The 21,969-nt window shown below is 48.0% G+C and overlaps 1 protein-coding gene and 1 non-coding gene across 2 annotated transcripts; both read right to left on the bottom strand.

Annotated features, from left to right (window-relative positions):
- Nucleotides 1–1,139: 1,139 nt before the first annotated feature.
- LOC123626144 (BRI3 binding protein) lies at nt 1,140–19,327 on the bottom strand. Its single transcript, XM_045535028.1, has 3 exons — nt 18,989–19,327; nt 7,458–7,560; nt 1,140–2,581 (listed from the first exon to the last, which is right to left on the bottom strand). The coding sequence occupies exons 1-3, from the start codon at nt 19,202–19,204 to the stop codon at nt 2,160–2,162; spliced, it is 741 nt and encodes a 246-aa protein (XP_045390984.1). The 5' UTR covers nt 19,205–19,327; the 3' UTR covers nt 1,140–2,159.
- On the bottom strand, nt 8,658–8,764 carry LOC123626306. The gene has a single exon (XR_006730795.1). It is a non-coding gene; the product is annotated as a U6 spliceosomal RNA (small nuclear RNA).
- Nucleotides 19,328–21,969: the final 2,642 nt, after the last annotated feature.

The following is a 21,969-nucleotide window of genomic DNA, read 5'->3' as shown; positions in this document are numbered from 1 at the left end:
TGGCATCTAGGATTTCTATCAGAATTTCAAACAATGTTCTGCCCTGAAGTGACACTCAGTAACTTACTGTAGCTTCTTTCATTAAAAATGAAGACATCTTCCACCTGAGTGTTCATCAAACTACAAAACTGGCTTCAGAGCCTATACTTAGCCAAACTGGAAAAAAAAAAAATGGTGCATATTTTTCTGACAGCAATCTTCCATGGATGTGTAAGGTCCAAATCCACCAGCACCCCAATTACATGTACCTCCCTCTGTTTTCAAGTTAAAATGATCATCCTACGTAGATCTCAACAGTACACAGTGCCCTTCATGTTTCAGGGATGAGGGTGCAAGGAGGAATGCAGTGGACACTCGACCCAGCCCAGTGACAGTTTAATACAGCACTCGGGCATCCTACAATGACCACAAACAATGGGGGAGCCAAGGCAAAGGCCGCAGTCACCGACTTTGTGCACAAGACGCCGCTCTCCCCCTGGCCAACAAAAGCAAAGCTGTTTTCGTACCTGAACATGGGACAGCCAAATGCACAAAAGGAAAGAGGACAATGATGACCTCCCCAAGGTATTTATACCCTGCACTGAAATAGATTCACCTGCAAGCATCGAAATGACAAAATTGGAAGGGTTTTGATCCAGAAATCATGTGTTCCAAATTCCCATGGATAAAGATCTGCTCAAGTAAATCCAAGGGAACAGGTATGTGTTTCAGGAAATGAACTGAATCCAGGAGAGTTTGGGTCCCATTATGTGCACCTTAAGAAGTTTCCTAAATATCCTCAGAAACATCTGTATCTATTTTCCAGTCACCTGCAACCAAAAATAAACTTCACAGAAACTCTGCACAAGACTTGGCAAACAGCTAAGTCTTCCCCAGACTGAGACCTGGGCCATCAGGTCTGGTCCCAGCAAATCTGACTGGGGTCTCTAGAGACAGCCTCAGTCCCCAGCAGCCGTCAAAGCTACATCCGCAAGCGGTGGGCTTCCCTTCCTAACGGGCTCCTAGCAAAGGGTGCTTCCACCAGCCCCAGCCCAGGCCCAGCCTTGGTGTACCACCCTCTGCCCCCAGAAACCACCGAAAATGAGGACGCAACAGATTTCAGACAAAAAGCCCCTAAACTTCAGGGAAAACAATTCAGATCTTTGCCAAGGCTTGTGTATTGCTGCTGCTTGTTGCTGAGAACGCTTCATAAGTAGCAACAGACTTGAAAATGTTACTAGCCACTGCTCGTTTTCCTTCAAGGGTCCTGAGTCCACCAGAAACAAAGTGAAACAAAGACAAAAACCAAAGGTACAGCTTTTGTATCTCAGCCTACCTGGCAGACAGCGACATTGGGACATGAAATAGATTCTGGAGTCATCTTCAGTGCTTACTCGGCTAGACAGTTCTTTGCCCTTTCTTGAATTTTCCTTTTCAAAATGTTGAGGTTGAAATACATCAAAGTACAGAGGGAGGGAAAAAATCTCAGGTCTTCTAGAAATAATGATTTCTCCATTTAGAAATGTGGCTGATGGGGGCTTGACAGGGTGACCAGGATACAAAGGAGGCTGGGTTTCATCTCTAGCCCAACTGTCCACATTGAGAAGTGACAACATTCATTAGGTCAACATCAACCAAAAATAACATAAAATAAAGCTCACAGTTTTGGAACATGAAAATAACGCACACGGACGTCATCCACCAATTCCTAAGCTGCAAAAACAAACGCTTGCATTTAAACTTTTCTAAAATGTCAAATTAGCATATTCTCCCCCTCCATGTAAAGTTTTAATAAACTCGACTCAATCTGCCTTTATTAAAAAACCTTACAAAAGATGTATTTCAATGCTTGAAAAAATTAACTTTATGCTCTACGCACAGATAAATTTTCTCTCACTGTACAGCTAAATACGGTTATATCCTTTGTTTAAAAAATATTTTTCCCACTAATGACACTCTGTGTGTCGTTCTACATGAACGATCTTTTTGATGTTTCTTGGAACGTTAGTCCTAAGAGCTGACGGGCGGCTGGAAACACCCTCACAAAGCGCCACCTTCTTGCTCAGTCATGTTTATTAAGATCGTTTGGGGTTTGGTGGTTTGTTTTTGTGTTTCCTCTTCCTTTTCTGTTTTCCGAGCGAGCTTGCTGGTGGAAGTGGCGCCCGCCGGCTGGCCGCCAGTCACTTGTCCTTGGAGCGGTCGAGGCTCTCGAGCACCCTGTTGAGGCGGATGTTGAGCAGTCTGACCTGGTTCTCCAGATGTTCCAGCTTCTCCTCCACGCTGGGGTTGCTGGGGGTGCTGCGCCAGTAGAAGCCCATAGGCCCCGTCATTAAGTAGACGGCCACCACGAAGCACAGGGGCAGCACGGCATTCTCCGGCTCGCCCTCGTACTTGTGCAGGATGTACACGCAGGACATGGAAAACAGGATGACCCGCACAATCCAGAAGAAGCGGCCAAACACCACGTGCAGGACGCTGAAGGTGAAGCCCAGAGTCAGAGACAAGAGCCAGTAGGCCAGGAGGACGACGCCGACCAGCAGGAGGGCGCGGGCCGGGCTGCTGGCCAACGAGGCTGGGCTGAAATACTGGGACAGGTTGGAGACTGCAGGACAGAAAAGAGGAACAGGGCTGGTTACACGGGAGTCAGGGGGCTCTCGACAAGGGGGAGTTGGGGAGCTCAGCTCACTTGCTGGGCTCACAAGGCCTTTGCAATAACCCAAGGAACTAAAGTATGTTACTCCCTTAATATGCACGCTAAGCTCTGAGAAGACACAGGACACCCCTTTAAGACAGCCTGCCATATCGTGAGTTTAAAGCACCTCTCATAGTGGGGCAGAGCCTGCAAACTGACCTTCAATTTCCATAGTAATAAATGCTCAATTTCAGGCTGCTTACACAACTACCTAGGGTAAAGGCATTTCCCTGCCTCCCTTGCAGCTATGTAACTAAGCTCTGGCCCAGGAGAGGTAATTCGCAGTAACTTCAGGGGATTATCTCTAAAAGCAGTAGGAATGTGCCCTTTACCTCCTCTTCTGCCTGCTGGAATGTGGATGCAATGACCGAAGCTGGAGCAGCCCCATTGGGCCATAAGGACAGGGACGTCTCTCATGGGACAGCATTAAATGGAAGGTGCTTCAGCCCAGAACACAACGTCCATCAGAACCATCTTACCCGCCTCCCTCCCTCCCTGTGAGCTTTCACATAAGATGGAAATAATAAGTATTCATCTGGTTTAAGCCACTGTTATTGGATCCCTGTTACAGCCAAACCTAATCCTAACTGCTAGGCACATGATGTTCTATCTAAATAAGAGAGTGAAATGGAGGAGTGGCATCTTCTGTGTGCCCAGCTTAAGGAAATTTCAAACAGAAAAGCTGAAAGAACAGTGAATATTCCTATCAAAACCACCTGGGTTTAACCATTATTAAATTTGCGACATTTTGCTTTGTCTCTTATTTACATATTTTTTTTTTTGGTTTGAACCATTTGAAAGACACACCTTATAGTTCATCATGCATCTTGTTAAGAATAAAGACATTATTCACCTCAAAACCATGTGACTATTGTCATACCTAAGAATATCAACAATTCCATGATACCATTCCAATTTCCCAGCTATCTAGGAATATAGCTGTTTCCTTCCCAGCTCACCCAGGACCCGATGAGGGTCCATGTACTGCATGTGCCCTGGCATTAGTCTCCTCTAATGGAGAAGACTTCCATGACACTGACATTTTGAAGTCTAGTTTTCCCAGACTAGTTTTCTTACAGAAGGTCCCACATTCTGGAATTGTTTGTTTCCCCATAATATTGTTTAACAAGTTCAAGGAGAGTTAAATCGGAAGTGCATTTAATTTATACAAGCAGTTCTCAAATTTGAGTGTGTACTGGAATCTTTTGCAGTTTGGGAAAATGGGTCGCTGCGTGCCACCCCCAGGACGTCTGACCAAGCAGATCCTGGGTGGGCCCAAGAATCTGCATCTCTTACAAGTTGGTGGGTGACGCTGCCACTGCTGACGTGAGGGTCACACTCTGAGACCCGCTGGTGTAGGCACCATTAACGCTATGCATCAGGGCAAAGAGAAGGGAGTGGGGTAAAGTGTAACACAATGACTTGGACCCAGAGCAAGGCTGAGACAGGACTTGAACCTGGGACTCCTTCAGTCTGCAGCTGCATCTACAGCATGAGCATTTCACAGCCCCCATGATGATCAGATGGTTTTGCACAGCTGGCCACCGTGTCTGGGGCCCAACCTTGTAAATAGTGGCCTTCCTCAGGACTGGAAGCACGGGGTCACCAGGACTCCCCAAAAGCCAGGGTGCCGTGCCGGTCTCCTCCTACACGGTGCCCCCCTTCCTAAGGCATCATGAGCATTTTGACTAAACGTGATCTTGACTTTGAAGCTGACTTTTGCACCTAACCCTGGCAGACGGGAGACTAAACCAGCGTTTCCCAAACCTTTTGGTCTCAGGATCCTGTTTACACTCTAGTATTGAAGACCCCCAAGAGCTTTTGTTTAGGTGGGATCTACCTATTGATGTTTGCCATAGAAGAAAGTAATTTTTAATTAGTTAGTAATTTTTAAACATTGCTACTATTAATTCATTTTCAAATAACAATGAACCCATTATAGGTACTATGGTCTGAATGTCTCCCCAAAACTCATACGTTGAAATTCTCACCAGTGAAGTGATGGTGTTAAGAGGTGAAGCCTTTGGGAGGTGATTAGTTCATGAGGGTGGAGCCCTCAGGAATGGGATTAGTGCCTTTATCCAAGAGGCCCTCGGGAGCTGCCTTGTCCCTGTCACTGTGTGAGGACACAGCAAGAAGCTTCATCTATGAGGAAAGGACCCTCACCAGACACTGAACCTGCCAGTGCCTTGATCCCGGCTTTGAGCCGGAAGTCTGGGTCAGCGTGTCCGCAGGGTTGGTTCCTTCTGAGGCCGGGAGGGGGAATCTGTTCCAGGCCTCCCCTGGCTTCTGGTGGTTGCTGGCAATCCTTGGCGTCCCCCGGCTTGTAGAATCATCACTCTGTCTGTCTTCACGTGGCCTTCTGGCCGTGTGTGTGTGTGTCCAAATTTCCCCTTCTTGTAAGCGCACCAGTCATTGGATTTGAGACCCACCTACTCAGGCACGACCTCCTCTTAATTAATCAAATCTCTACTGACGCTGTCTCCAAATAAGCTCACATTCTGAGGTACTGGAGGTTAGGACTTCCACATAGGAATGTTGGGGAGACCCAGTTCAACTCGTGTGTCTTGGTGGCAGCCCCATGTCTCAGCTCAGGCCGGGTTTAGGTCACTGCAGACCTGTAAAGTCCCCATGGGTGCAGCTGGAGAAGCCAGCTCTGGGTACAGCCAGCCAGACGGCCCTCAGCATGGAAAATCAAGATCAAGTGGGTCCCAGAACTGCACAGTGACTGGGAGCAGGGCCCTTTCATAAACCACCACGTGTCTATCGAGCATTGACTGTGGGCCAGGCGCTATCTGAGCCCTCTGCACACTTATCCCCCAGTCCCCAGGACGTGCCAGTGAGGCAGACAGCGATCCCCACACAAGGACTCCCTGCCCAGGGTCCCACTGCTAGGGCAGGGCTGAGATTTGCATGCAGGGGGTCTGGTTTCCAGAGCCACCCAGTCCCTGTACAGACGCGTCACTGCGGGAGGACTACTTCTCACATTTTGTTGGAAGTGGCCTTGGAGACGGCAGAGGACGCAAGCACCTTGATGTGAGACTTCAGTCCAGCCTCCTGACTCCTGGACAGGTGCTCCATTTCCCAGAAAAGGCTTTTGTGCTGGCAGAGACAGAGCAGGGACAAAGGCCGTGCTGCCCATCGCGTGCTGAGCACTTGAAACGTGCCAAGTCCGAATCGAGTGTGCTCTCAGTGTCAATACAGACTAGATTTCAAAGGCCCAAGTGCCCAAAAAATGTAAGACACTTCAATAACAATTTTCATATTGACTACAACTGGAGATGATATTTTCAATATATTTCGTTAACTAAAATATCTTATTGAAATTAATTTCACCAGTTTCTTTTTACATTTTTAATGTGGATACTAGCAAATTTAGTATTACCTATGTGTTCTATTTCCACTGGATCACTCTGTGCCAAGCTTAGAGTCTGCATTTTAACCAGCACCCTAAAAGAGTCTGAACAAGGAAATCAGAGGATTGTGCCCACAGAAACCTTCTGCACCAGAATATCCCACTTTGGCATATGGTTTCCTATAAAGCACTTCGTACACTCAAACTTCAGGCACAAGACTCCAATTCCAAAGGCCTTCGGATGCTTTGACACTTATGCATCAAATAAAACGGGAAAAGCACCACACAGAAGCGAGTGAGTTGTATGATACCTCCGGAATGTGCCAGCTGCTCTCATCATGAACGCGAGTGGTTCTGCAGCGGAATGGCTCTATTCTGGTCTCCCGTGGTTGGAAGGCTGTTCCCATTCTGCCGCGTTTCACTCCAAGCTGCAATTTCCCGCAATCAGGTTTGCTTCTCCATGGTTCGCCGGGCAGGGACAGAAACAAGCCACGCAGGGCTGGGTGTGAACGCCAGGCAGGATTGCACCCGATTGCCATATCTGGGTGATGCTTGACTCAGCCAAGTCCCAGGAGGGGCCGTCAGTGGCCCCGGGGGACTGCAGGCTGCACAGCAGCCTCTGCAGTGGCCACACTGCTGCCTGGGGCTCTTTGTGCCTGAGCACCGAGGTGCCCTGGGTGGGTCTGAGGCCTCCTAAAGGTTGAACTCAATGAATCAAGGCTGGAAACGGTTCCATGTGGCTCAGGGAGGTAACAGCAGGCACGAACCAGCGTGCCCCACCGTGGCCAACGGCTCAGCCTCAAGCCCCCATCTCCCATCTGCAAAATGTGGGTGTCAAGGACCAATGGGAGATTCCGAGAGATTCCTCACGGAAACAGGATTCTATCTGTTTCCTGTCGTTGCCGTAACCACACAGTGGGTGGCTTTCAGCACAAATTCATCCTCTTCTGCAGTTCTGGAGGCCAGAAGTCTCAACTCAAGGCGTGAGCAGGGCTATGCTCCTCCGAAAGTTCTAGGGAGAATCCTTCCCACCTCTTCCAGCTCCTGGGTGCTGCGTCACTCCGAACTCTGTCTCTGTCTTCATGTGGCTGTCTTTGTGCCACATGTTTCTTAGTGTCTCTGTGTCCAAATTTTCCACCTCTTATAAGGACATCAGTCACTAGAGTTAGGGCCCACCCTACTCCAGGATGATCTCATTTAACTTGATCACATCTGCACAGACCCTGTTCCCAAACAAGGGCTCACTCATGGGTCCCACGGTTAGGACCTGAATTCATCTTATTCAGGGGCCCAGTTCAACCCACACAAGTGGCTGAGCAGCGGAACCCCAGCCGCCACTCTCAGTAACAAAGGGCCTCCATGGGTGGTTCCACACTTTGAGAACCAATGGAATAAAACAGCACCTTACATGAATGCCACCCCGACACCTACCGTCAACTCCAAGAACATCCAAGAGCTCTGTCCAAACTTTCCACAGCGTCTCCACGAACATATCCACTCCCAACACGAACCTCTCGGTCAGTCTGGTCAAGAACTGCAGAAATAAGGAAACAGTCATTCACCACCGAATCAGCCAGCCCACCACTGTCCTCCTCAACGAGTTGAGCAGTGAACCGTGAGCTCAGGAGTTTATACCTAAAACAGGGAAAAGATACCAAGCTGACCATGAATGCCACGCGAGTGGTGCACTAGCCCAGGGACCAGCCTGAGCTCGGCACTGATGGACGGCAGTCCGACAGCGCGGCAAAAATGGGTGAAACACACCCTCCCTTACACAGGCCGGGCACCACGTCTGCGGGAGCTGGGACCGACTCTCTGCAAGGCTACTTCACTCCCCCTGCCATTTCTCCCGTTGTCTTTCGGCCCCCTCTTTGCTCAGAGACTCTCCTCTCCTCTGCCTGGTTTCTCACTTTTAAAGAGTGGGGGTTCCTGCCCCCCACCCAGCCCCCTGGAGGTTGGGTCACACCAGAGGGCAGCTGTGAAGTGTGAGAACATGATTCTCAAACTCAAGCAGGCCAGGGTCTCCCAGGAAGCTGGTAATGACAGAGCCCCGTGCTCTATCCAACTTTAGGGTCCTGGGCTCTGAGGTCTTTCTCCAGGTGATTCTGGAGAACCACAGGGCTAGAGAAATATGAGGTGCAGCCTCAGTTTACCTTATTTTTTTAAATAAGTGATATTTTCTGTATATAGTACAGAACTCAAAACTACAAACAGATGTTCAGTGAAGAGTAAGCCTTCCGTCTCACTGCCCGGCAACCTGGAGGCACCACCATTACCGCTCACCTGTGTGTCCTTCCTTAGCTACGCCAAGTCAACAATGGCATCAATTTTTTTCCCCACAAATGGCAACGTATGTGTAGTTATAGTGTTTCTCATGCAACACTCTATCTGGGCAATCACTCAAACTCAAACCATACAGAGATGCAAAATTATGTCTAAAAGACGGTACACCTGCAGCCAATCCCCTACTCACAGACACCTAGGTTGTTTCCAACCTTTGCTATCAGAGATAGTGCTGCAACAAACCAAGTACACGTGCCATCTGGCTTAAATGTGGAGGACAAATGTCTCAAGGCAAATTGGCTACAGCATTTTATTTTATTTTATTTTATTTTTATTTTTTTTATTTTTTTAAATATGGAACGCTTCACAAATTTGTGTGTCATCCTTGCGCAGGGGCCATGCTAATCTTCTCTGTATTGTTCCAATTTTAGTATATGTGCTGCCGAAGCGAGCACGGCTACAGCATTTTAAATTGGATGTCCTAGCTGGATGTTCCTCCAGGACAGATGAGACAGGAAGAGCAGGGTTGAATCAGTGACCAGGAGAGCAGAGGACGCTGATAACCTCTGAGCTAGCACTGTGGCTGAGAAAGCACAAGCCACGTGGCTGATCACCTGGCTCCAAACCCCAGCTCTGCCTCTTACTAGCCGGGTGGCCTCGGGTATCTGATACATATTTGTAAGCCGTCTGGGGCTTCGGGGCTTTAGCTGACAAATGGGGTAACAGTACCTACCTCATGTATGGCTATTAGGAACACAACCTGGGATAGTCAAGTAACAAGCTTTGAGCAAATGGTAAATGTTCAAAACTCCTATCCATGTCCAATATTCTAACAGAAATATTGATCCCAATATGTCCTACCATGATGACGACCTTTTAGCTTTAAGAAATTGCACAGGTGCAAGCACTCAAGAAATCTGTACCTCCAGACACCATGTGGACAACTGATAAATGGATAAACAAAAGTTGCCCTGTTTTTACAAGGGGACATTATTTGGCCATAAAAAGGAAAGAAGCAGTGATTCACACAACACCACGGATGAACCTTGAACACATCACGCTGAATGAAAGAAGCCAGACACCGAAGACCACGTGTTGATGAAATGTCCAGGACAGCAAACCCTCAGAGACAGAACTAGGGGTTGCTGGGGGCTGGGAGGTAGGGGGGGTGAGAGCTAAAGGGCACAGGATCTCTTTCCCGAGGTGATGGAAATGTCTTTAAATTGTGGTGATGCTTACACATACCTGTGGATACACTAAAAACAATGGAACTGCACACTTCAAATGGGTGAATTGTATGGTATGTGAATTATTAATATACCTCAATGAAGCTATCATCTAAAAAAACGAAGGGTTTACATTTTTGTAAAAAAACCAAAAACCAAAAAAAGCCCATGTGGAGAACGCCAGAAGGAAGCACACACGTCAGAGAGAAGAGGGGGGTGACTGCCCCTCTCTCTGGCGGGGGCAGGTGGGCAGGGGGATCCGGGAGAAGGAGACAGGCACGACGCCAGCCTGAATCAGAACCACACCATGAGGAGAGGGGCTTCCAGAAATGCTGCCTTGGAGTATCCCCAGTCAGTGGCTCTCAGACTGTGTTCTCTGGAGCAGCCGGAGTGTCAGAAATGCAGACTCCTGGCCTCACCCCAGACCCGTTGCTGCATCAGACACTCCGGGAAAAGTATACAGTTCGGTGGTTTTAGAATATTCATAGGGTGTGTAATCATCACCACAATCTAATTGTGGAACATTTCCATTGCCCCAAAAGGAACCTGGCACCCATGAGCAGTCACTGACATCCCCCCCTCCCCTCCCTGGGCCCCCACTAATCTGCTTCCCATCTCTGTGGCTTTGCCCACTCTGGATGTTTCATGTCAAAGGAACCCTACGATACGCGACCTTTCGTGTCTGGCAGTTTTCACTCCAAAGAACATTTTCAAGGTTCATCAGTGTCACAGCACAAATCAGCACTTCCTTCCTCTTTATCGCCAAACAGCTCTCCATTTTATGGATATACCACATTTTCTCTGTCCTGTTATGATTCTTTAAAATATGTGTGACTTGTACGTGTTTGTCAATATGTAGCAATTTTTATAACGCATTCAAAGGAAGGAAAAAGAAAGCCTTTGTGAGAAAAGGATGGCAGCCCCTTAAATGGCACCAACTGCCCCGGAAGCGAGTGCGGAAGCAGTTCTTTTGGGAGGAAGAGACATCACTGCCCGTGCTGTTGAACCGCTCCCTTTGCTCAGCTGCAAAATGGGACTAAGAGAGGATTCAGCGTTAGAAGCTGTAAAGACTCAGCACAGCGCCCAGCACACGGCAGGTGCCCGATGCAGCTGAGGTTGTCAGATTCATGAGGGGCAGGGCGGAACCCCCAGCCAAGAGACAGAGGCCAGACCCTCTGGGCAAACCCAGCAATCACCTCCCACGGAACACAAGCCTCCAAGCAGGTGCTCCGAAACCTGCCGTACCTGAGAAACCGGCGCACTCGAGCAGCTCCTGGCATTGCCAGGAAGACAGGCCCAGGCTAGAGGTTCCTTCTCATGGTGCAAAGGACAGCCCCACCCCTCCATCCGGCTGGAGAACTCTCACTGTTCCCCGTGGGGCTGGCCCTGCTTGCTCTGGCCACTATCCTGGCTGCGTGACACCCTGACCCACCTTGTGTGGATGGAGACATGGGCCCTAAGAACCATGTGGCCTGAACTGAGCCCCCCAAAATTCTTAACATTCAAGCCCCAGCCCCCAGCACCTCAGAATATCATTGTATTTGGGGACACGATCTTTACAGAAATGATTAAGTTAAAATGAGGTCACAATTTTTCTGCAAATCTAAAACTGTTCTGGAAAAAAAAAGTTTATTTTTGAAAAAAGAGACTTAAAAGCCATATCAATTCAATGTAATGTGCAGACTTTGTTCAGATCCCAATTCAGACAGAGATTTTGTAAAAAGAGTCAGGAAAATCAGGAAATGGACTCGCGTTAGATTATCAAGGAATTGCTATGAGCTGTGACGATGCTATTGTGGCTTTGAGGTTTACAAAGTTCGTATTTGTTAATGATGCAGAATGAAATATTCAAGGGTGAACCAGTATGTCTTGGATTAGCTTGAAAACACCATAACAGGCTAAAAAAAAAACGTTAATGAGGGAACAGAAGTAACCAGAATGGCAGAAAGTCGATACACAGAAGACCTGGGGGAGCAATACAGGGATTCGCTCTACTCTTATCCCTACCTTTGGGTGTGTTGGGCAATTTTCAGAATAGAAAGTTAGAAGTGGGGTCAGGTGAGCAAACTCTGGAGGGCTGTGGCTTTAGAGGAACAAGATCACCCGGGCCCGGGATTTCATCAGCTCTCCTCTTGCAGAGGCGAGGCCAGGACACCCAACGCCAGGGTTTTGGGTGACAACGGCCTTCCTGCATCCTAATCTCTCCTGACCCTCATCACCTCCAGGCACATGCAGACTGGCCCTAAGGAAAATCAGGCCATAAGGGCAAAGGAGTCTTGGTGAGCAAGCCAGAGAGGGGGCAAGAGATTCTGCAATTCAGAGGTTTTGCAAGCATCCGAAGAACACACAGAAATTCAAGGGTCAGATAAACAGAAAATGCTGGAATATAGGGACAGATCACGTATGAATCACAAATGGGAGGGCCTGCCCAGCCTCGACCCAGTGATGGAACTCACCATCAACCGATGAGGCAAACGGTGGGACAAACGGACACCACATGCTCCAGACTGTGCAGGCAGAGCAAGGATACAGGGCCACCCCCACGCCGTAGAATCCTTGCCATGACGGTTTCCCCAGAGTCTAACCCCGAGGAAGCAATCAGATAATACATACAGCAGGACATTTCGAAAGACCAGTCTGTCAAAACCACAGTGATACCACTCGGCTCCGCCAGGACAGCTGGAACCCACAACAGCGAGTGTTGACGAGGATATGCAGGGACTGCAGCCCCCCTGTGTCACTGGTCGGGATGTAAAATGGTGCACCTGCCTTGGAAAACGGTCTGGTGGTTCCTCGAAATGTCAAACAAAAAGTTCCCATAGGACCGAGCAATTTGCACGCCTAAGTATATGCCCCAAAACACTGAAAACACACATCTGCACCGAATCTGTGCGTGGATGTTCACAACAGCATTATTCACAACAGACAAAAGTGGCAACAGCCCAAACGCCCGTCAACTGATAACTGGATCAATAAAAAGACACAAAAAGGAAGTTGTGATACATGCTCCGACACGGATAAACCATGAAGACATGGTGCTGAGCCAATGAGGCCAGTCACGAAGGACCACATTGTAGGATTCCATTTATATGAACTATCCGGAAGAGGCAAATCCACAGAGGCAGAAAGTAGATTAGTGGCTGCCTAGGGCTGAAGGTGGGGGATGAGGGAAAATGGGGAATGACTGCTAATGGGTACAGGGTTTCTTTCTGGGGTGATGAAAATATTCTAAAATTGATTGTGGTGACAGTTGTACAACACTGAACTTTCAATGAATGAATCGTACAGTATCTCAATTATAGCTCAAGAAAGCTTTTACCAAGGGAAAAAAAAAACATGATGGGTCTGACACTCTTCAAAAATGTCAATGTCATGAATGCCCCCTTTCCCCTCAAAAGTGAGGGAACTCTGATAGACTAAAGAGGCATGAACACCAAATGCAACGCGCAATCCTTGATTAGGGGTTGGGTTTTTTTAAAAAGCTATAGAGGAGGGCCGGGCGCAGTGGCTCACGCCTATAATCCTAGCAGTCTGGGAGGACGAGGCGGGTGGATCGCTCGAGGTCAGGAGTTCGAGACCAGCCTGAGCAAGAGCGAGACCCCATCTCTACTAAAAATAGAAAGAAATTACCTGACCAACTAAAATATATATATAGAAAAAAAAAATTAGCCAGGCATGGTGGCGCATGCCTGTAGTCCCAGCTACTGGGGAGGCTGAGGCAGTAGGATCGCTTAAGCCCAGGAGTTTGAGGTTGCTGTGAGCTAGGCTGACACCTCAGCACTCACTCTAGCCCGGGCAACACAGTGAGACTCTGTCTCAAAAGGAAAAAAAAAAAAAAAGCTATAGAGGAAATTTGAATATGGATTATCTATTACCAAATATTGTTGTACTAAATTTAAGTTTCTTGGGTGGGACAATGGCATTGTGATTCTGTAGGAAAAAGTATTAAGATGTCTGCAATTAATTTTCAAATGGTTTGGCCAAAAAGAAAAGTGTGCACCAAGTTTGAGGGGAAAAGTGAACAACTGGTAAATCTAGGTGAGGAGTTTATAGCTGTCCTTTGTTTTATTCTTTCAACTTTTTGGTACTTTGAAAATCTTCAAAATAAAAAGAAGAAACATTACCTTAATTGTGGTGAGAACCTGTGGTTCTCACAGGTACACGCACATGTTGCAATATATCAACTTGTACACTTCCAATATGCACTGTGTGTTGAGGTGTAGGTTTGTTGAGGTGTAACAGAATACAGTGACATTACACCTCAATAAAGCTGTTAAAATGTTGGTGGGAAAAAAAGGACTGGGAACTGTCAGTTATTTTGCTCAAAATACTTTTCTTGCAAACACCAAAAACTGCAAGTGTCTTTAAATAAAAAACAAAAAACCCAAAAGCTCAACACAATGGGAAACAAAAACAAACAGAAAAAACAAAAGGCAGTTCCCAGAAAAGAAAATACCAATGGATTCTGAATAAATGAAAGGACCATCCATCTCAGATACAATAAAACCAAAAAGTTCACTGGCCCACTGCGTTGGAGAGGGTTTGGGCACCAGCCCTCATGCGTGTTCGGTGGGCATGGAAATTGGTATCACCCTCTGGAGGCGTATTTAGTAAGGTCTCTCAACATTAGCCATGCACATGGAGCCAGAACTACCTGTAAAGGGCACAAGCACAGTGAATTTGTCTTAGACATAAGCAGAGTGGTGACTTTGGGGGGTTAGTGACCTTGGGGCTTAGTGACCATGTGGGCCCACAAAGGGACTTCTGGGGGCTAGAACAGTCCATTTCTAGATCTGCATTCGGGTGTGTGCTCGGTGTGTGACAATTCATTATGCTGTAGACTGAGACATGCAAAAGTGCACCAATGACATTTCAATTAAAAATTTTAAAAATGCACAGACCCTTTGACTCAGCTACCTCATTTCTAACAATGTACAGATGAACCTGTCTATGTACACGACGAAACACACAAAATAATACGTATAGAAAGACCTTCCCCGTGGTCACATTCAGAGAGGCAAAAGACAGGAGCAATTGTCAAGCATCAGGGGTGGGTTCCATTATGGCACATCCTTGCAACAATTTCCCCTTTGCAGCCCTTCGCAAAGAAGGAAGCAAAGCTTTAGGTACTGATAAGGTCTGCTCTCCAAAATGTATCCATTAAAAAAAAAAGGAAAATGCAAAATAAACAAAAATACCAACAACAGGGGGACAGGATCTATATGTCTATATGTTTATATATGTTCAGAATATGTGGCTGCTTCTGGGAAGGGGGCTGGGAGAGGGGGTCAGGGGTGGAAGCAGATTTATTTTTTTAAGCTCCTGAACTATTTGAAATTGTATTCCATGCAACCATGACCAAGGGGCAAGGGAAAAAAACACACCAGTTTCTCAGCTTGGCATTCGGATGTTCCCACCATGTCGGTCCAACTGTATTTTTTCCCTGAGCTCCCAAGATCCAGACCAGACTGCAAATGTAGCCACCTGTGGGCCTTGCCCCAACGTCCCAGCGCTGTAACTCATCTTCCCAGATCCGACTCTCATCCTTTGCACCACACCCCTGCCCCAACTCCTCCAGGCAGGACACTGAGACCCCTGCCTCTTCTTCCTCGGTCTTCTTCCTTTTGGCATTTTTCCATGCCTTTCTGGCTTCACAGTCCAGTGTGTTCAGTCAAACCCCAGGTCCTGCATGTTGGGCTATCTCCGTCTGTCTCCCTCACTTACCCTGCCGCAGCCAGACACCGACCCTCTCTCTAGCCCTGGAGCACACCAAGCCCGTTCCCAACTGCAGGGCCTTAGCACTGGCAGTTCCCTCTACCTGGAATGCCCTTCCCCGGCTGGCTCCTTCTCAGGCAGGGCCAGCCCCCTCCACTGGCCACTCTATTCCAGTTACTTTCAACTCTGCAGAGGTTGAGCGTGGACGCTGCCTGCTCTCCACCACTGATAAGCTGGCCTGTGGGCAAGAGATGCCACCTTTCTATGTCTCTAATTCCTCATCTGCAAAACAGGGTGACAATGACAGAGCCACTCTTACAACAGCACCAGCCACATACTGCGCTGACACAAAAATTGCCCAGCTATTATTACTTCCTTCATGGCACTATCGTTCCAAAATATTCTTGTTTTACCTACTTTCCACTTATTTACGACCTGTCCCCTCACTGCCACCCCACCATGAAAGCTCCCAGAGAGGGATCCTTTGCTGTGCCTTGTACATACAGCAGGTGCTTAATATTTTTTTTTAATTGTGGTCAAATACACATAACATTGACCACTTTAAAGTGTACAACCCAGTGGCAGTAAGGACATTCCCAGGGTTGTGCAACCACCATCACTGTCTCTAGTTCCCAACTTTTTCATCACCCCAAAAGGAAACCCCCACATCAGTCAAGCAGTAAGACCCCGCTGCCCCTCCCCCAGCCCCTGGCAAGACGGGTCTGCTGTCTGTGCCCCAGATCTTCCTGTTCTGGACATTTCATACCCTGCAAATGAGATCCTATAACACGTGGCCTTTCGTGTCTGGCTTTTTTCACTTTTTCCAAGGTTCATCTGTGCTGTGGCATGTTTCAGTACTTCATTCCTTTTCATGGCTGAGTCATATTCCATTATATAGACAGGGCACACTGTGTTTATCCCTTCATCAGCTGATAGGATAGACACCTGGGATATTCCCACTTTTTGGCTATTATAAAAAGGGTTGCTGTGAACACTCATGTATAAGTTGCTTAATAATTTTTAAATGAATGAATGAATCTATTTCCCTCCTAGCAGACAAATCCCTTTCGTATATAAGTCTTCTACCATTTGCTAAATGCTTACTCAGTGCCTGGGATTGTACCAACATGTCCCCTTCAACTCCCCCCTTTATCTCCTCTGCACAGATGAGACACAGAGAGGTAAAGCAACTGGCCCGAGGTCACAGAGCAAGTGGGAAGCTGAGCTGGGATTCAAACCCATGTCTGTTGGACAGCAGGCCCCATGCTCCAAATAGGAAGGTCACGGGTTTATTTCATACAAGTCCCAGATTAGAATATGGGTTTTTTTTTTTTAAATACCATCAAACTTCACAACCCACAAAGCACATCTGGCTCAAATTAGTAAACCTAGCCACGCTGAAAACTACACTTGCTAGCAGACCCAGTTTTCCTTCAATTAAAATTAACAAAACAATATCCTCAAGCCGGGCTGGTCTGAGCTACACTCAACAGAAAGTAAAATAAGTCAGGTCAACCTCATTCCAGATGCTGCACTGACTGGGGCAACAGGGACGGGCTGTGAGGCTGGAAAACCCATGAGAAGTATGAATGTGGGATCCAAACCCACTCTGCCCAGGTTCAAATCCCGGCTCCGCCACTTAGTCCGAACTGAAGCCGGCCATCGCCCCACTCTGTAAATTGAACAGTGCCTACCTCGCAGGGGTATTCTAAGGATCCAATGAGTTCTATCTATAAAAGCACTTAGCACAGGTCAAGCAAATAACAGAAGTTAGTAGTTATCATCATCCCTGTTGAAGGCCCAAACTCTGGGTTTACCCCAGAAAGAGCTCTGACCCCCAGATTCTCAGATTCTTTCTTACTGACACCAACCCAGAGGTAAAAACCCTTAAACATCCATTTTGTATTTCACATTTGTTAACCTTAGATTGTCCCAGGGAACCACCGTCAGCTGAGACTTGGGGTTCCTTGTGCTTACCTGCATGAAAAAGGCAGACTTCTTTTTGCTCTAAAACAAATGATTTCTGCCTTCAAACGGCTCAGGCACGGGCAGCAAGAGGGAAGTGCATGCAGACTCCCTTCCCGCACACCCCTATGCTCAGGCGGACTCAAGGGCAACCTTTCAGCAGCCAGGTGTTCAGCCTGCTCCCTTCTCCCCCCTTGGCCACCTCCACAGACCCACACCTTGGCAAAACGCATCCACACACCCGTAGGAGAGCCTGGTCAGAAGTTAACAGTTTTTCTAACAAATTAACCTGCCTTTCATTTCATGCAATAAGAATATCCAGCGGATCTAATTTGGGTTCTTTTTTCCTTTGAGGCAGAGTCTGGCTCTGTTGCCTGGGCTAGGGTGTAGTAGCGTCATCATAGCTCACTAAGGCTCCAACTGCTGGGCTCAAGCGATCCTCCTGCCTCAGCCTCCCAAGTAGCTGGGACTACAGGCACACGCCACCACGCCCAGCTAGTTTTTCAATTTGTAGGAGAGATGGGTTCTCACTCTTGCTCAGGCTGGTCTCAAACTCCTGAGCTCAAGTGATCCTCCCACCTCGGCCTCCCAGAGTACTGGGATTACAGGTGTGAGCCACAGAGCCTGGCCCTAATTTGGGTTTTAATGTTCTTTTTTTCTCTTTCCACCTCAAGGACCAGAAAACTTTTTTTTTAACCCTGTAGGTCCTCCAGCATGGCTAAGCAAAGTTGATTTGTACCCTGGCCAGAAAATAACAACAGCAGCAGACACTAATTTTCTTAGCTATGATTCTGGGCCAGGAAGGTGCCAACTATTCATAATTACGACCTCGTAATGAAGGCAGTTATTATTACTATCCCCATTTAACAGATAAAGAAACTGAGGGCCCAAAAAAGTGAAGCCACTTGCCTAAAGCCATCCAGCTTGTAAATGGTAGATAAACGGTAGAGCCCCAAGCGGAACCCAAGCTTCGCTGTACCCCAAAACCCCAGGGCTAGCAGCCAGCTTAGAAATTAACAGGAGGAACAGCAAGGGAACCTCATTACCACGTGCAACTGCCCCCATTAATTAACTTCCCCTTTCTCGGGTGCTGGTCGGGGGACTTTGGCCCAGAATGGCGCACCTATCTCACCCAGCTCCGGAGAAGCGGGAATCGGGGAAAACTCCCTGGGCTCCTCCTAAGGCTCAACACCATTGCCTGGGGGCTGCAGGTTCCTAGACTGTCCCCAGACAAAAGGCTCCCAGTGAAGGGCCCGCACACAGTAGGTGTTCGGGTTGCCAAAGCAATGGAGCGGACCGCATGGCCCCCATTCTTCTCTTGTAAAGTAAAACAAGCCTGAATATCTTCCAAGCAGCAGGAGGAGGGCCTAAGCAGCTGGGGGAAGTGGGTCGGGGAGCGAGGCCAGGGCAAATCCGGGGGTGCTGGGGACAGCGCAGCAGCGTGGCACAGGGGCCGCGTCGCCGGGCAGGACGCCCCCGGGCAGAGGGCAGGGTGCCTGGCTCACAGTCGGTGCCCATTCAGACGTGGTGAATGAATGAATGAGAGGCACGGCGGGCGTCAGCGCAGCCTGGAGAGGCTCGGGCCGCGCCGCCCGCGGGGCCGAGGTCCAAGGAGAAGCGCGGCGCGCAGGAGAGGCCCCCTCCCCCGGCCCGGGCCCCAGCTTCGCGCGCCCGGCCAGGGCCGGCAGCCCCGAGGCCGCGCTCAGCCCAGGCCGGTCCCCAGCGCCAGGTGCGCGGCGGCCGGGGCAAGGTGACCGCGGGCCCGGCGCCCACCTTCTGAGCGGCGCGCACGTTGTCCTCGCCGAACAGGCTGCTGACGCTCTGCGAGAAGGTGTTGACCGTGCGGCGGTAGCTGTTCTTCTCGGTGCCGCCGCGGCCCCGCGCCCCCTGCGCGCCCGGGGCCAGCAGCCCGAGCAGCAGCAGCAGCAGCAGCAGCGGCGGCAGGAGCCCGGCCCGGGCCCGGGCCCCCGGCGAGAAGCGTGCGCCCATGCTCGGCCGGCGGGGTGCGGGGTCGCGGTACTGGGAGAGGGCCGCGCGCAGGGCCGCGCGCAGGGCCGCCGCGGGCTCCGGCGAGGACAGCGTTGGCGCGCTCCAGGGCCGTGCGCCGCGCCTCTGCCCGCCGCTGCCGCCGCCGCTGCGCCACCTGCCCCGCCCCGCGCGCAAAGGCGCGACGGCCCTGCCCACGCCGCGCCCCGCCCCCCGCGCCGGGACCCGCCACCCACCCAGGCCGGAGCGCGGGGCGGGCTCGAGTTCGCTGCGTCCCGCCCCCGGCCTCCCGGAAGCCTGCCCTAACCTGGTGGGGCTTTTCATCGTTTTTTAAAAAAACAATTTTTATTTTTAACTTTACTGTGCAAAGCTGCCCATGTCTACAACACTTGGAGCAGCCTCAACAAGGATAGTGATTGCAACTGATTGGAAAACATGAAATATACATGTGTGTGAAATGCATATATATATATATAATCTTCCTAAATTTATTATAAGAGGACCCAAAAATTGGCCACCGTGGGCCTCAGCTTGTTCATTCTGAAAATTTTAAATAATGAAGGAACTGTATTTCAGAGCCACAGAAGGGCAGGGAAAGTTCCTTATGGAAAAGTCTAGCTAAAACGTGAGTAAGGTGAATAGAAAGTCATCTGCACTCCTTAATGAAATGATGGATTCCGGAGACGATCATCAAAGGAGACTAAACCCAAGAAGGGGAACTTGCAGACGCAGGACCACGTTGGGAACACTGGGTCCCGCCAATGGGTCTCGCTGTCAGGATGCGCCAGCGCCACCTACGACGGGGTGTCGGCGAGACGCGCTGAGCTTGAATCTCCTCTGGCCTCTACATCAAACCAACAGTTTACAGGAAATGTGGGGAACGGAGGAAAAGTTAGAAGCAGGCAAAAGCAATGAGCCCACGCCAGAGCGTAGGGCATTCTGCAGGACAAACGACCCGGTTTCTTCAGTAAATAAACGACGGAACAGGTGAAAGGGGGGGATTATTGGTTTTAAAGACTGAAGAGCCATAATAACCAAATGCAAGGCAGAACCTTGTTTCGTTCTGAATCAAACAAAACAAGTCTAACATGACTTAATTTTTGTCAGTCCAAGAGTGAAAAATTGTATCTGATTTTTGAACTTACATCTTCTGGATTCCTGGTTGAGGTTTTCTTATATTTTATTGGCCATTTGATTTACTCCACTGTGGATTGCCTGTTCATATCTTTTGAACATTTTTTTCTTGTGTTGTTTCTCTTTTTTTAAGAGAAAACTTTTTTTATTGATGTGTAACAAAACATAGAGAAATATGCACAACTCATAGGTGCCTTTTTATGAAATTTCACAAACAGAACACAGAAGGTAACCAGCATCCAGAACAAGAAATGGAGCATTACTGGCTCCCCCAAAGGCTCCCTGTGTCCCCTCTCATTCACTATGTCCCTTCCAAATTTACGATTCATTTTGCTTGTGTTTGAATTTTATGTAAATGAAATCACACAGTAGGACTCCTTTGTGGTTGGCTTCTTTTGTTCAGCTTTATATTCATAAGATCCACCCCTCACCATTGTGTACATGCCTTTTTTCTTGATTTATAGGACATTCTTTATATCTTCTACAAGGTAATCCTTTGGTATGTAATATTTTAGAAGAAAATACAGGAGAATATACTACTACCTACTTAATAGTTTTTAAGTGGACATACTTTTTTGTTTTTTTTTTTGAGACGGGCTCTCGCTCTGTCACCCAAGCTGGAGTGCAATGGAGAGATCTTAGCTCACTGTAACCTTAAGCTCCTGGGCTCAAATGACCTCTAGTCTGAGCCTCCCAAAGTGCTGGGATTACAGGGCTGTGCCACCCCAACCAAATGGACACCCTTTCATATACTTAAATAGACAAATTTAAGAAGAAACTTTAGATCACTATCATCCTAAGCAGCAAAATCCATGAAAACACAGGTTTGATATGCTAATTATACTTTTAAAAAATTCACTAAAATGAATATACAACTTTAAAAAATGTTTACTTACATGTTACCTAAATCCTGTCCTGCACCACCTAAGTTTGTGTTTTGTTTTTTGTGTTTATTTTCTTTGCAGAGAAGAGGAACTTATCCAAATGCAGTCACACTCTTCATTTATTCACTCACTCATTCATTCATTCATTCAAAAAATACCTATCACTTACCAAGTGTGCAGCCAGACCTTACTCTAGGTTCTCATGTTTTTCACGGGGCAGTTTTTTAAAAATAACTTTATCCTTTCTAAAATCCTAAAATAACTTATAGTCCACCTTTTTGTGGTATAATTTAACTTTATCTTTTTTGTGATATAATTTAAATGTTTGCCGTTAACGAATTAATGCTTTTAACGGGAAAAAAAACTGTGGTACAATATAACTGTTCTATTTTCAAGATAATTACAGGATACAGAAAATGCATTACTTCCGAGTGCATTACAGACAATGTGATGCGGTAATGAGAGTTTAAAGTTGTCTAATAGATGCCTTCTTTTTGATGGAACTATTTGGTGCTTTTTTACTACGCTTTTTTACTACATGTTTCTTGTAGGAATATTGGGAAATGCAGATGAACAGAACAGGGTGGGAGAGTAAGTTTGTAGTATTAGGGCCGGGGTTGCATTTTAAAAGGTGACAAAAGCCTCCCACTATCACGTAGCCAAAAGAGTATTAGTAGCTAATTCAGATTTAGACTCAGCGCACATCGCGCGGGAACAGCCCTGCGCTTAACTCAGAGCTGCGCTGGGACC

Source organism: Lemur catta, chromosome 21 (genome assembly GCF_020740605.2).
Source record: "Lemur catta isolate mLemCat1 chromosome 21, mLemCat1.pri, whole genome shotgun sequence".
Lineage (NCBI taxonomy): Eukaryota > Metazoa > Chordata > Mammalia > Primates > Lemuridae > Lemur > Lemur catta.
This window is presented reverse-complemented; position numbering and strand designations above follow the sequence as displayed.